This window comes from Cetorhinus maximus, chromosome 16 (assembly GCF_964194155.1).
Source record: "Cetorhinus maximus chromosome 16, sCetMax3.hap1.1, whole genome shotgun sequence".
Lineage (NCBI taxonomy): Eukaryota > Metazoa > Chordata > Chondrichthyes > Lamniformes > Cetorhinidae > Cetorhinus > Cetorhinus maximus.
The window spans coordinates 29,374,650-29,390,731 of NC_135894.1; the positions used below are offsets into that span (position 1 = coordinate 29,374,650).

Sequence of the window (16,082 nt, forward strand, 5' to 3'; positions counted from 1 at the left end):
TAGACGTGGAGCGGATGTTTCCCCTTGTGGGGCATTCTAGAACGAGAGGCCATAGTTTTAGGCTAAGGGGTGGTAGATTTAAATCAGAGATGAGGAGGAATTACTTTTCTCAAAGGGTCGTGAATCTGTGGAATTCACTACCTCAGAGTGCAATGGATGCCGGGACGCTGAATAAATTTGAGGAGATAGACAGATTTTTAATTAGTAATGGGTTGAAAGGTTATGGGGAGAGGGCGGGAAATTGGAGTTGAGGCCAAAATGAGATCAGCTGTGATCGTAATGAATGGTGGGGCAGGCTCAAGGGGCTGAATTGCCTACTCCTGCTCCTAGTTCTTATGTTCTTATGTTAAACAATGTTCAAAAATTATCCCCCTTGCCAGGGTTGAGGAGAGACCTTGGCAAAACATGCCCACCGACAACATTGCTACCTTGGGCGTGGTGCAGGAATAGGCCAAAGAGGTGCCCATGCTAGTGAGATGCAGTCCAAGCAACCCTGTAAACTGAGAAGGGCACCAGAGTGTGGGATCCTAACCTGACCTTCTGGAATGTGACACCCCCTCAGGGTCTCAGCAGCTAATAGTCGACAGGTTTGAAACAGAGGCTGTGTGCTTGTGTGCGAACTGAGACAGTATATAGTCAATCAATAAGGAGTTGTTTTTCAAACGCTCACACACAAGCCTTTTCTGCCTCAGCAGCTTGCACATTATCCTGCAAGTTATTCAGAATTAAAAAGAGTAATCGAATTCTCGATGCATTGGTTGCCAGATCTTGCTGTTCACCTGGCTTGTTTGCCGCAAACATACAATTAAAAATAGTGTTCTTAAAAGAGAAAATATCTGGAACACCTCTCTTTATTCATTTGAAAAATATTTGACATGAGAAACAAAGGTTTGACTAACCATGACGAATCATCCAAATGTAGGTCAGCGCAGATGGAGGCAGGAGATCATGTGATGAGACCTCCAGATATAGGCCCCAACCAGAGCTGGTGATGTAAACTCAGGGCAAGAGCAAGGGGTTGGAGGGGGTGAAGGCACAGGACTGGTGGGGTGCGCAGAGTGTAGGCCAGGCAATAGCGTTTAACATCCTGCATCACCTTTTCCTCGTTGACTCCACCTTTTTCACTCTGCTGGCCTCAACCCACTTCACTGCCATCACTTCCCAATTTTCCAGTGAAGGGAATGCAGAAAGCTCATTCAATAACCAGCACAGAAAGGGCTGAAGCAAAGTAGTCACTACTTTGTCAGCTGCTTGGGACTTACAAAAGCGTGTTTCATCCTCACAGGGAGAAAACAATATTTTGTAATCCTATTTCTCTCGAATTTTATGTCACCTTAAAAAATTCGAAACAGAGCTAACCCATTGTGACAAGAAATGAACGCATTGCCTTGAATCCTTCACAAGAGTCATTGATTAATAGGATGAGAGAGTGGTTAAGTCCAACCAAAGGATCAAAGGCAGAGCTTGGGTGAGGAAGTTAGGCCCTCTGTAAACAGGTCGGATCAACAGTTACACAGCAACGTTGACTGAAAGCCACTGAGTGCATCCAGTCTTTGATTAAATGCACATGGTGCAGGAACGCAGTAGAAAATCTGCTAAAAAGGCCTTCAACAATGGCACCATGAACAAAGGAACAGGAGGAGGCCATTCAGCCGCTTGACCTGTTCCGCCGTCCAATTGGATCATATGCCTGATCGGTGTCTACAGCCTCCTCTGCATGGGCGGGCGGCCTCCCTGTGCTTGTCAGCTCCCTGTGTGGGGAGCCTCAAACCCACACGCCATTGCTCTGGGCTGCATTGGTAGAATCTTGCTTCACACAGTGACCATTACCTGCTCCGCATCTCAACTGAAAACCGCTGAACTAAGCACCTTCTGCAGTTACCTGATAGGGAAGACACTGCCTTTTTCTACACGCAATGCAGACACTGCAACATAACATGCCTAGTAACAGTAACATTTCATACCAAATTTCAAATAGGTCTTACTACATCCATTGGGCAGATGCATCCACTTACCCAGTAACACATAGCCAATCGGTTTGGAATCTACCTTTTTTTTTTGCTTGTTGGTGTTTAACTAGATTACTAGTAAAGCAACAAAAGCAGAGAGAGCACACACAGGAAACACTGTAGTGAATACAGGAGAGGAAAAGCTAATATGGCCTCAGAAGCACATCCCACAGGGAGCACGCATACCGCCCAGCAGGATGATCACTTGCCTCTTTCAGGGGGATGTGGATTCGCTGGTGTAGAGGAGGGCACAGCCTTGCTGGTAGGAGACTCCATTTGTTTGGGCAAATTGGCAGCAGAAGCTGAGAATCTGTCAGCCACTGCAAAAAGGAGAGAGCGAGCAAGGACATTTACATTTAGATTGGCACTTCATAAATCCTCGTTGTGAAATATAAGGACAATGGAGATTGAAAACAAAAACACATTGAACAGGGAAACAAGCATGCACGCAGACCAGCCTCGGAGCATATGTCTGAGTCAAGTGCTGGTATAGGAAATGATGCTGTCTCGACAACAATAATGCAATAACCATGCTTACCAATTATTGAAAGATCAATGAGAAAGCACAACACACACACACACTCACGCACACACGTTACCCAAAATATGTCAAGCAGTAATAATATAAACAGCAAAAAACCATTAGGTCACTGGGTGGGTTCAACAGACCAATTAGACAAGTGGGTAAGACACTAAAAGAAAACACCTAGGTATAGTAATTATCCTAAATACCAGTAACGCAGTCAGCAGCAGCAGCAAAGGCCACGGGCTCTGTAGGAGGGTGGGTGTTGAGTGATAAACCTACAGGAGAGGATGGGGTATTTTCTGATTCACCTACACGACACACAAGCAGAATAAAGAATAGTCAGCTGCGAAATAGTTTTAACACTCCAGAGCAGATGATTAAAAACCAGAAAACATTTCAACAGACAGTGAAGGGCAGGGAGTTAAGACCTTGCACCCTGACACAAAAGGGTGGCGTGCAACATGTTGAAATCTCAGAGCAGGTCCAGGGTCTCATGAATTCCCAGGGTCTTGCAGCGAATTCACCTAAAATGTCTCAAATCAACATATTTCAATCATCAGCGGTGGTGCTTTCAGACGCAGTCTCAGGAACATGATCAAGGGATTGGGAAATCGATCTATTTTTGTAACAGAAATGCTGCCTGGTGTACTGCACCAGCACTCAGTTACAGGCTGTGGCTGCTCCCAGTCTAGCAGTTCAAACTGGGTCTAATCCTTACCACAAGCTGTGCAGACACTGAACATCATTCCCCGCCCTGTTGCACGGGTACATTTTAACCCAAATAATTAACTGTTTCAGAAATGCAGTCTCTGTAAACAACGGGTCAGAGAAACAGGTTTGAAAATTCATCCTGCTAAAAAATTCCTGAGGGACAGACATCTTCAATAATTTACTCAGATTCGCACTATCCATTTTAATACATCTGGTCCCAATGATTCAGCGAAAACTGTAGTTATCTGCGAGCCAAGTATTTTCTGCACTTAAAATGTTTTGTCTTTCATTGCACTTATTTCAATAAAAACAATATTCTGCACAGGCTGCGTGATGAGCAAATGGGAGAGACCCACATAAAAAATGAACGGAAAGCGGTGACGCACCTGAACAAATGTCTACTTTATAAAAATGCAGAGACTTGTTCTGCTGTCTGAAATTAGCTGGAGAGAGAAACCCGAAAGTTCAGAGAGCGCTCAGAGGCTCCCTCTCTAACACACACTCATCGCGTTATGTAGGAGCTGCAATGCAGTTAGTGTCCTCTCACTCACCATCTCTGGATCCAGCTCCTGGAGATCCTACTCCTCCCCAAGACCATCGCTTCTGTCTTTGCTCTAGCTGCTGGCTACGCTCTAAAGTGCGACGCATCATAGCTTCGTGACGCTCCTAGCATTGCAGGGAACAAACAGAGAGACAGACACACCTTCCAAAGTCAGAGCACTCACCATGTACTTTCGCCAGATGTACACACTGAGAGACCATATAAAGAAAACCAGAGCTCGCTGCTCTTAGGAAATGATTGTTCAAACGTAATTTGCATTCAATTGGTTAAAAAAAAACGGCCAGCTTAACATAAATTTTCACACAACAGCACAAAACATACCATCAGAAATCTCCAAGCTCAGCACCATACCCAAGAGAAAGGCAAGCAGTTACAGGATGCTGAACTACTATGCAAATATCTCTCTGCATCACCATCAGCACCTGCTCTTATAGGTCTGAAGAGCTTTGGGGATTCTGACTTCATGGGCCCATGAATAATGCTCAACAAGCATTAACTGCAGAGCCATGGAGAGAGAACTTAGTGCAGAGGTTCAATGGCTGCATTATTGTGTAGGATCCTTAGTACAAGCTGCTCTGCCAATAGGTATCTATTACAGACTGTGGCACTGCACTGTCTTTAAAAAAAACAGCATTTTCCAGCAGAGATAAACTCAGGTGATAACCTGAAATATTTAGATGTTCATAAATCAACTTCTTTTAAAGATGTGGAAATCTATGCATAATTTAACCAGTTGAGTTTGATAGGTGAAGGGGTGTCCTGTCTGACCTTGAACATTTGAAGGTGGTTTATTTCAGCCGTGAACACCTCAGAGGTATGAATTCTTATTGTACCCACAGCACACAGGGTGTGTCCCAAGTAACGTGGCAATGCTATGTGAACACGCCAATCCACGCATCGAATGCAATCTCCTCCATAACCAAATCTGATGCAGTTTATAAAATGAGTGATCAATGGTGAGCGGGTGTTCAGCCTGTTCCAAAGCCGCCCGTTGCATCATGCCTGGCAGGTCAGCGAGGAAAATGCAGAACTGCAGAAGAGTTTGTTTGCCACAGCATCAATTCCTTCACTGTGTTTTAGGGAGCACTGCACTGATAATAAGAGAACACGGGTTTCAATCCCAACAGGGCAGTTTGAGAATGTGAATTCAGTTTAAAAACAAAATTGGAAATAAAAAACTAGTCTTGGTAATGTGACCATGAAACTATCACTGATTGTCATAAAAGCCCATTTGGTTCACTAATGCCCCTCAGGGAGGGAAATATGTCGTCCTTACCCAGTCTAGCCTACACGTGACTCCAGACCCACAACAATGTGGTTGACTCATAACCGCCCTCTGAAATGGCCGAGCAAAACACTGAGTTTAGGACAACTAGGGATGGGCAACAATGTTCACATCCGGAGAATGGTTTTTTTTTTAAATGCACATGGAAACACTGAACACAGCTACATTCAGGTAGAAAGTGACAGCTACCCACCATCTGCATGGTGACTTGACAAAAATATTCCTTAACTGTCACATCCAGTGTGATCAGGGGCTGAGTAAATTGGGTCTATATTCTCAGGAGTTTAGAAGAATGAGAGGCGATCTCATTGAGACATACAAGATTCTGAAGGGGCTTGATAGGGTGGGCACTGAGAGATTGTTTCCGCTGGTCGGGGAATCTAAAACACGGGGGCTCAGTCTCAGGGTAAGGGGCCGATCATTTAGGATTGAGATGAGGAGAAATTACTTCACCCAAGAAGGTTGTGGATGATCCATCGTAGAATACATTTAAGGCTGGGATAGGAAGAGTTTTGGTCTCTCAGGGAATTAAGGGAGTGGGAAATGGAGTTGAAGCCCATGATCAGCCATGGTCATATTGACTGGCGGAGCAGACTTGATGGGCGGTGTGGTCTACTCCTTCTCCGATTTCTTATGTTCTTAATGAACTTATATGAGTCACATCGCACCTTGTAGATGTGAGTACAGCATCAGCCATGTGGTTTAACAAATTACAATGAAGGACACTGAAAGGCCAACACTTCCAAATAGAGTACAGGACACATATCCTTCCTGCGCTAGCATTGTCTCTATTTTTACTCCAATCTCCCCTATAATATATCAATATTTGGAGGAAATTTCTGCTCATTCAATTATGGATGCTGGATAAGCAGTCTGACAGATCAGAGGCAGTGGGAGGGTAGAGGAATGTGATGGTGAGATAGAGCTGCATGTCATCAGAGTATATATGGAATCTGACATCATGTTTTCAGATGGGGGAAGATCAAAGTCATTGTCTCCAGTCTGGCAGAGACTCATCCCTCTCCGTGGTAACTGTCTGATGCTGAACCAGAATGTATACAGCCTCACTGGCCTATTTGATCCTGAAGTTTAGAAAAATGGGAGGAGATCTAATTGAAACGTATAAAATTCTGACAGGGATGTACAGACTGGATGCAGGGAGGATGTTTCCTCTGGCTGGAGGGGTCTAGGACAAGGGGTCACAGTCTCAGGATACGGGGTAGATCATTTAGGACTGAGATGAGGAGAAACGTTTTCACTCAGAGGGTGGTGAACCTGTGGAATTCTCTACCACAGAGGGCCGTGGAGGCCAAGTCACTGAATATGTTTAAGAAGGAAATAGGTAGATTTCTAGACTCTAAAGGCATCAAGGGGTCTGGGGAGAGAGCGGGAGTACGGCGTTGAGATAGAGAATCAGCCAGAAACATATTGAATGGCGGAGCAGGCTCGAAGGGCCAAATGACCTCCTACTGCTCCTATTTCCTATGTTTCTATGTTCCCATGAACTGAGCTCCTGTCCATCACTAGGACCATCTACTTGCATCTCTGCAACATCACTCGGCTGTGTCCCAGCCTCAGCTCCTCCGCTGCGGAACCCCCAACCCCCTCATCCATGCCTTTGTTACCTTAATTGCAAAGCACTCCTGGACAACCTCCACCTTCCGCACTCCATAAACTTGAGCTCATCCAAACTTCTGCTGTTTAAAATTCTAACTTCAACCAAGTGCCATTCATCCATCTTTCCTGCAAGGATACCGGGCCGGCAATGACCCAATTTTAAAATTCCCATCCTTTCCTACTTTTCAATGGCCTCACCTTTCCCCATCACAACAACCTCCTCCAGTTCCACAACCTTCCAATTCTAGCCACTTATGCATCCCCACAAGGATTGAATCATTCTACCATGAGTGGTCATGTCTTAATCTGCTAAGAGAGGTTCATTCACATCTCTATCTCTCCCTCCTTTAAAATGCTCCTTAAAACCCAAGCTTTTGGTCGCCTGCACTAATACCACTTCTTTTGGAAAAGCAGATTTGATAGAAGTGTTTAAAATCATGAGGGGTTTTGATTGAGTAAATAAAGAGAAACTGTTTGCAGTGATAGAAGAGTTAGTTAGCAGTGGGCACACAATTAGGATGGACTGGCACAAGGACAAGGCAATATGAGAAAATGTTTTTACTTACACAGCGAGTTGTTGTGATCTGGAATGCGTTGTCTGAAAGGGCGGTAGAAACAAATTCAATAATAAATTTCAAAAGAGAATACCTGACAGAAAAAGATTTGCAGGGCCCAGGGGTAACAGGATGGAAGTGCGAGAACTGAACAGCTCTCCCAAAGAGTGACCCAGCTACGGGGGGCCAAAGGGGCCTTTCTGCACTTGATCATTCCACCCCTGCATGACTAGTTTGGATTTTGGTTCAACATGAAGGTGAGAACAGTGAACTGAGAGTCTCATGTGGAGCTGATCTGTAATTGCAGTTCACACATCGAAACTGGGCAACATAAACCAACCCGAGCCAAACCGAACCGAGAGAAACCGGGCAACACAAAATGACCCGAACCAAACCGAACCGAGAGAAACTGGGCAACACAAACCGACCCGAACCAAACCTAACCGAGAGAAACCGGGCAGCACAAACCGACCCGAATCAAACCGAACCGAGAGAAACCGGGCAGCACAATCCGACCCGAACCGAACTGAACCGAGAGAAACCGGGCAGCACAAACCGACCCGAACCGAACCGAGAGAAACCGGGCAGCACAAACCGACCCGAACTGAACCGAACCGAGAGAAACCGGGCAGCACAAACCGACCCGAACCAAACCGAACTGAGAGAAACCGGGCAGCACAATCCGACCCGAACCAAAACGAACCGAGAGAAACCGGGCAACACAAAATGACCCGAACCAAAACGAACCGAGAGAAACCGGGCAGCACAATCCGACCCGAACCAAACTGAACCGAGAGAAACCGGGCAGCACAAACCGACCCGAACCGAACCGAGAGAAACCGGGCAGCACAAACCGACCCGAACCGAACCGAGAGAAACCGGGCAGCACAAACCGACCTGAACTGAACCGAGAGAAACCGGGCAACACAAACCGACCTGAACTGAACCGAGAGAAACCGGGCAGCACAAACCGACCTGAACCGAACCGAGAGAAACCGGGCAGCACAAACCGACCTGAACTGAACCGAGAGAAACCGGGCAACACAAACCGACCCGAACCGAGAGAAACCGGGCAGCACAAACCGACCCGAACCGAGAGAAACCGGGCAGCACAAACCGACCCGAACCGAGAGAAACCGGGCAGCACAAACCGACCCGAACCGTACCGAGAGAAACCGGGCAGCACAAACCGACCCGAACTGAGAGAAACCGGGCAGCACAAACCGACCCGAACAAAACCGAGAGAAACCGGGCAACACAAACCGACCCGAACCGAACCGAGAGAAACCGGGCAGCACAAACCGACCCGAACCGAACCGAGAGAAACCGGGCAGCACAAACCGACCCGAACTGAACCGAGAGAAACCGGGCAGCTCAAACCGACCCGAACCGAGAGAAACCGGGCAGCACAAACCGACCCGAACCAAACCGAACCGAGAGAAACCGGGCAGCACAAACCGACCCGAACCAAACTGAACCGAGAGAAACCGGGCAGCTCAAACCGACCCGAACCAAACTGAACCGAGAGAAACCGGGCAGCACAAACCGACCCGAACCGAACCGAGAGAAACCGGGCAACACAAACCGACCCGAACCGAGAGAAACCGGGCAGCACAAACCGACCCAAACTGAACTGAGAGAAACCGGGCAGCACAAACCGACGCGAACCAAACCGAGAGAAACCGGGCAGCACAAACCGACCCAAACTGAGAGAAACTGGGCAGCACAAACCGACCCGAACTGAACCGAGAGAAACCGGGCAGCACAAACCGACCCGAACCGAGAGAAACCGGGCAGCACAAACCAACCCGAACCAAACTGAACCGAGAGAAACCGGGCAACACAAACCGACCCGAACCAAACTGAACCGAGAGAAACCGGGCAACACAAACCGACCCGAACCAAACTGAACCGAGAGAAACTGGGCAGCACAAACCGACCCGAACCGAACCGAGAGAAACCGGGCAGCACAAACCGACCCGAACTGAACCGAGAGAAACCAGGCAGCACAAACCGACCCGAACCGAACCGAGAGAAACCGGGCAGCACAAACCGACCCGAACCAAACCGAGAGAAACCGGGCAGCACAAACCGAACCGAACCAAACCGAGAGAAACCGGGCAGCACAAACCGACCCGAACCGAACCGAGAGAAAGCGGTCAACACAAACCGACCCGAACCGAGAGAAACCGGGCAGCACAAACCGACCCGAACCGAGAGAAACCGGGCAGCACAAACCGACCCGAACCGAGAGAAACCGGGCAGCACAAACCGACCCGAACCGAGAGAAACCGGTCAACACAAACCGACCCGAACCGAGAGAAACCGGGCAGCACAAACCGACCCGAACCGAGAGAAACCGGTCAACACAAACCGACCCGAACCGAGAGAAACCGGGCAGCACAAACCGACCCGAACCAAGAGAAACCGGGCAGCACAAACCAACCCGAACCGAGAGAAACCGGTCAACACAAACCGACCCGAACCGAGAGAAACCGGGCAGCACAAACCGACCGGAACAAAACCGAGAGAAACCGGGCAACACAAACCGACCCGAACCGAACCGAGAGAAACCGGGCAGCACAAACCGACCCGAACCGAACCGAGAGAAACCGGGCAGCACAAACCGACCCGAACCGAACCGAGAGAAACCGGGCAGCACAAACCGACCCGAACCGAACTGAGAGAAACCGGGCAGCACAAACCGAACCGAGAGAAACCGGGCAGCACAAACCGACCCGAACCGAACCGAGAGAAACCGGGCGGCACGAACCGACCCGAACCGAACCCAGAGAAACCGGGCAGCACAAACCGACCCGAACCGAACCAAGAGGAACCGGGTAGCACAAACCGACCCGAACCGAACCAAACCGAGAGAAACCAGGCAACACAAACTGACCCGAACCAAACCGAGTGAAACCAGGCAGCACAAACCGACCCGAACCAAAACCTGGACTGCAGCTCACCACCACCTTCTCAAGGGCAATTAGGGGAGGGCAATAAAAGCTGGCCCAGCCAGCGATGCCCAAACCCCCTGAATGAAATTAAAACTGAGTTCTGATTTGTTGCTGTTTTGGGAATAACTTGAGCTAATCAGTAAGTGTGATGTATAATTCCTGGATGGTGGGATGTCTGGGTATGTACATTATTTGATGGTTCAGAATGTTTCTTTCAGTGTCTGTGGTCAATTGTTTGTCCTCCCTCTGTCACACAATATCTTTATTTGACTAAATGATTTGAGAATCAGATGTGAAATGAATTTTAACAGCTTTGTTCAGGTAAAGTTTCAAATTGAAGTTATTATCAAGTCTTTAGCATTCACTGAGTGCCAGAGAATGTCTTTCTGACCATAATATTTAACACCTGTACACGTTTCACTTATGGGTAGAATTCTAAGCAATCATTGTTCACAGGAAATGATTCTTCTTTCAATGGGAAAGTTGAATCATGTCTTTACTCACCAAGTAAAAATCTTTCCGTTCACCTGAGCAAAAGAAACCAAAAGATGAATTTGGAAAGGTTTTTTGCTGCTGAATTTCCGCATGAGCTTTTCACATGAACCTTTATAAAGCTTTGGTTAGAGATTTAGATACCGTATGAGAGTACTGTGTCCAGTTCTGGTCACCGCACTTTAGGAAGGATGTGAGGGTCCTTGAGAGATTTACCAGAGTGGTTCCAGGGATGAGGAATTTTAGCTACAAGGTTGGGTTGGAGAAGCTGGGGTTGTTCTCCTTGGAGCAAAGGAGATTTTGGGGAGGTTTGATAGACATATAACAGGTTTGGGTAAGATAGACAAGGGAAAGCTGTTCCCATTGGCTGATTGTATAAGGACGAGGGAACAAAGATTTAAGTCAAATATATGGGAATTTGAGGAAGAACTTTTTTGATGCAGTGAATGACCTGGCACTTGCCACCCTTGAGGGTGGTGGAAGTGGAGACAATCAATGATTTCCAAAGGAAATTGGGTGGGCACTTGAGGGAAGTAGACATGCAGGGCTATGGGGATTGAACAGGGGAATCGGACTGACTGGATTGTTCTATAAAGAGCCAGCATGGACTTGATGGATCAAATGGCATTCTTCAGTGCCACAATGGCTCTATCACACCTGAGAGTACAATCCAGGTCTCAGTTTAACGTCGCATCTGAAAGGCTACAGGGCGGAATTGCGTTTTGGCCTCGGGGGTCTTGCCTGCTGGCTGGAGAGCCGACGAGAAACCTGCGCTGCCTCTTTTTGGGAAGTCCTCCAAGCCACATGCCAATCAGGCAGCACTGAAGCCAGCAGTGGGCCTTCCCCTAGAACCAAGGCCCCAGGGGCAGAGGTCTCGCCTGCGGAGAGCTGACGGTAAATCAGAGACTGGCAGCTCCTGTGTTCAGCAGCACCACTGATGAGGCCGTGGCTTTTTTATTCATTCATGGGATGTGGGTGTCACTGGCTGGGCCAGCATTTATTGCCCATCCCTAATTGCCCTTGAGAAGGTGGTGGTGAGCTGCCTTCTTGAACCGCTGCAGTCCATGTGGTGTAGGTACACCCACAGTGCTGTTAGGAAGGGAGTACCAGGATTTTGACCCAGCGACAGTGAAGGGGCGGTGATGTATTTCCAAGTCAGGATGGTGAGTGACTTGGAGGGGAACTTCCAGGTGGTGGTGTTCCCATCTATCTGCTGCCCTTGTCCTTCTAGATGGTACCATTTGTGGATTTGGAAGGTGCTGTCTAAGCAGCCTTGGTGAATTCCTGCAGTGCATCTTGTAGATGGTACACACTGCTGCATTGGTGGTGGAGGGAGTGAATGTTTGTGGATGTGGTGCCAATCAACTGGGCTGCTTTGTCCTGGATGGTGTAAAGCTTCTTGAGTGTTGTTGGAGCTGCACTCATCCAGGCAAGTGGGGAGTATTCCATCACACTCCTGACTTGTGCCTTGTAGATAATGGACAGGCTTTGGGGAGTCAGGAGGTGAATTACTTGCTGCAGGATTCTTAGCCTCTGATCTGCTCTTGTAGCCACAGTGTTTATATGGCTAGTCCAGGGCAATGGTAACCTCCAGGATGTTGATAGTGGAGGATTCAGCGATGGTAATGCCATTGAATGTCAAGGGACAATTGTTAGATTTTCTCTTGTTAGAGATGGTCATTGCCTGGCACTTGTGTGGTGCGAATGTTACTTGCCACTTGTCAGCCCAAGCCTGGATATTGTCGGGTCTTGCTGCATTTGAACATGGGCTGCTTCAGTACCTGGGGAGTCACGAATAGTGCTGAACATTGTGCAATCATCAGCAAACATCCCCACTTCTGACCTTATGATGGAAGGAAGGTCATTGATGAAGCAGCTGAAGATGGTTGGGCCTAGCACACTAGCCTGAGGAACTCCCGCAGAGATGCCCTGGAACTGAGATGATTGACCTCCAACAACCACAACCATCTTCCTTTGTGCTAGGTATGACCCCAACCAACGGAGAGTTTTCCCCCTGATTCCCATTGACTCCAGTTTTGCTAGGGCTCCTTGATGCTACACTCGGTCAAATGCTGCCTTGACGTCAAGGGCAGTCACTCGCACCTCACCTCGGGAGTTCAGCTCTTTTGCCCATGTTTAAACCAAGGCTGTAATGAGGTCAGGAACTAAATGGCCCTGGCGGAACCCTAACTGGGTGTCAGTGAGCAGGTTATTGCTGAGCATGTGCCACTTGATAGCACTGTTGATGACCCCTTCCATTACTTTACTGATGATTGAGAGTAGGCTGATGGGGCGGTAATTGGCCGGGTTGGATTTGTCCTTTTTGTGTACAGGACATACCGGGACAATTTTCCACATAGCCGGGTAGATGCCAGTGTTGTAGCTGTACTGGAACAGCTTGACTAGGAGCGCGGCAAGTTCTGGAGCACAAGTCTTCAGTACCATTGCTGGAATATTGGCAGGGGCCATAGCCTTTGCAGTATCCAGCTGTTTCTTGATAACATGTGGAGTGAATCAAATTGGCTGAAGAATGTTATCTGTGATGCTGGCGACCTCTGGAGGAGGCCGAGATGGATCATCCACTCGGCACTTCTGGCTGAATATTGTTGCGAATGCCTTATGTTTTGCAGTGATGTGCTAGGCTCCTCCATCATTGAAGATGAGGATATTTGTGGACCCTCCTCCTCCAGTGAGTTGGTTAATTGTCCACCACCATTCACAACTGGATGTGGCAGAGCCTAGATCTGATCAGTTGGTTGTGGAATCACTTAGCTCTGTCTATCACTTGTTGCTTATGTTGTTTGGCCCGCAAGTAGTCCTGTGTTATAGCTTCACCAGGCTGACACCTCATTTTTATATATGCCTGGTGCTGCTCCTGGCATGCCCTCCTGCACTCTTCATTGAACCAGGGTTGATCCCCTGGTTTGATGGTAATGGTAGAGTGGGGGATATGCCGGGTCATGAGGTTACAGATTGTGTTTGAGTACAATTCTGCTGCTGCTGATGACCCACAGCACCTCATGGATGCCCAGTCTTGAGTTGCTAGATCTGTTCGAAATCTATCCCATTTAGCACGGTGGTAGTGCCACACAACACGATGGAGGATATTCTCAATGTGAAGGCGGGACTTTGTCTCCACAACGACTGTGCGGTGGTCACTCCTACCGATACTGTCATGGACAGATTCATCTGCGGCAGGCAGGCTGGTGAGGATGAGGTCAAGTATGTTTTTCCCTCTTGTTGGTTCCCTCACCACCTGCCGCAGACCCAGTCTAGCAGCTATGTCCTTTGGGACTCGGCCAGCTCGGTCAGTAGTGGTGCTACTGAGCCAGTCTTGGTGATGGATATTGAAGTCCCCCACCCAGAGTGCATTCTGAGCCCTTGCCACCCTCAGTGCTTCCTCCAAGTGGTGTTCAACATGGAGGGGCACTGATTCATCAGCTGAGGGAGGGCAATACATGGTATTCAGCAGGAGGTTATTGCCCCCCACCGCCCGCTCCCCCCACTCCAGAGGTGACAAGCTGGCTGCACAGTTTAACCTGCCCTCCACACCACGTGGCGATAAGCTCATATATTAATATATAATAGTTAATCCCAGCGGCAGCAGGATGCGGCCATTAATTGGCCACTTAAGGGCCTCAATTGGCAGTGCGGTGGGAAGGTTGACCATGAATTTAATTCCGCTGGTGTTCCGGTATGTCACCATCCCGCCAAATTACACACCCTTCCTACCTCCAAGCTCAACACCAGCGAGAGCAGAAGATTCTGGCCAACACCTCTGACTGCAAAAATTCTTCAGAGTTGACCTAATAGATTCTGTTCTCTATACTGTGGAGTGAGCCCACATCCTTTTGACTCAGAGGTAACTTAGTCAGCAGCAGAAGAAAGTAAGAAATAGTAGCAGAAGTAGCCCATACATCCCCTCAACCCTGCTTCACATTTCACACAGTCATGGCTGATCTTCAACTTCACTTCCCCGTACACTCCCCATATTCCTTCATTCCCTGTGTGATCCTCTGTCTATCCCAGCCTTAAATATATTTAACAATGGAGCATCCACAACCCTCTGGGCTAGAGGATTCCAAAGATTCACAACCATTTGAGTGAAGTAATTTCTCTTCATCTGAGTCCTAAATTGATCGGCCCCTTATCCTGAGACTGAGTCCCCGTGTTTTAGATTCCCCGACCAAGGGAAACAATCTCTCAGTGCCCACCCTACCAAACCCCTTCAGAATCTTGAATGTCTCAACGAGATCGCCTCTCATTCTTCTAAACTCCAGAGAATATAGGCCCAATTTACTCAGCCTCTCAACATAGGACAATCCACTCATCTCATCCCAGGGACTAATCCAGTGAACATCTGCTGTTCCTCCTAATATGTAAGTCCTCCTTAAGTATCAGAAAGCTTAGATTGGCTATTGAAAAGGACAAGGAACAATCTAGAGTAAGAATAATTAATCAAGGAAGACCAACATTAATGGTTCTGGTCCAGATAAATTGGAATCAGAGGTTGGCAGGCAAAACTGGAATTGGGCAATGAAATGAACAATGCCTTTAAAGAGAAGAAGGTCCAGGTACAGTCAAAATATCTTCCCACAAGGGAGAAAGGTAGGGTACACAAATCCAGGGCTCCCTGGATGATTTCTTTTCTTAACTCGTTCATGGGATGGGAGCATCACTGACTAGGCCAGTATTTTTAGCCCATCTCAGTCCTAAATGATCGGCCCCTTATCCTGATGCAAAGGAAGAAGATGCTGCACAGGTCATTGTGAAAAAGGAAATAGTTGAGGCACTTTATGGGTTACAAATTGATAAAGGGGAGCTATTAGATAGGCTGGCTGTATTTAAAGTTGATAAGTCACCAGGACCGGATGAGATACATCCAAGGATACTGAGGGAAGTGAGAGTGGAGATTGCAGGGGCACTGGCCATAATTTTACAGATACAGGAGAGGTGCCAGAGGACTGGAGAATTGCAAATATTCCACCCTTGTCCAAAAAGAGTTTAAGGATAAACCCAGCAAATTACAGGCCAGTCAGTTTAACCTCAGTGTTGGGGAAACTTCTAGAAACAATAATGGGCCAAAATTAACAGTCACTTGGGAAAATGTAGGTTAATTAATGCAAGCCAACACACATTTGTTAAGGGCATATCATTTTTAACCAACTTGCTGGAGCTTTTTGAAGAGGTAACAGAGAGTATTGATGAGGGCAATGCTGTTGATGTGGTGTACATAGACTTCCAAAAGGTATCTGATAAATTATTGCACAACAGACTTGTGAGCAAAGTTAGAACTCATAGAATAAAAGGGGCAATAGCAACATGGATACAAAATTGGCTGAGTAACTGGAAACAGAGACTAGCAGTGT

At 47.7% G+C, this 16,082-nt stretch overlaps 1 protein-coding gene across 1 annotated transcript in view; it reads right to left on the bottom strand.

The window, feature by feature from the left end:
* map7d2b (MAP7 domain containing 2b) overlaps window positions 1-16,082 on the bottom strand; it is a 213,915-nt gene that overhangs the window by 97,335 nt on the left and 100,498 nt on the right. Inside the window, exons 5-7 of the mRNA XM_078559598.1 lie at window positions 3,798-3,912; window positions 2,742-2,843; window positions 2,219-2,329 (exon numbers count right to left, since the gene is read on the bottom strand). Coding sequence (XP_078415724.1) covers window positions 2,219-2,329; window positions 2,742-2,843; window positions 3,798-3,912 — 328 coding nt within the window. The remainder of the gene's footprint in view (window positions 1-2,218; window positions 2,330-2,741; window positions 2,844-3,797; window positions 3,913-16,082) is intronic.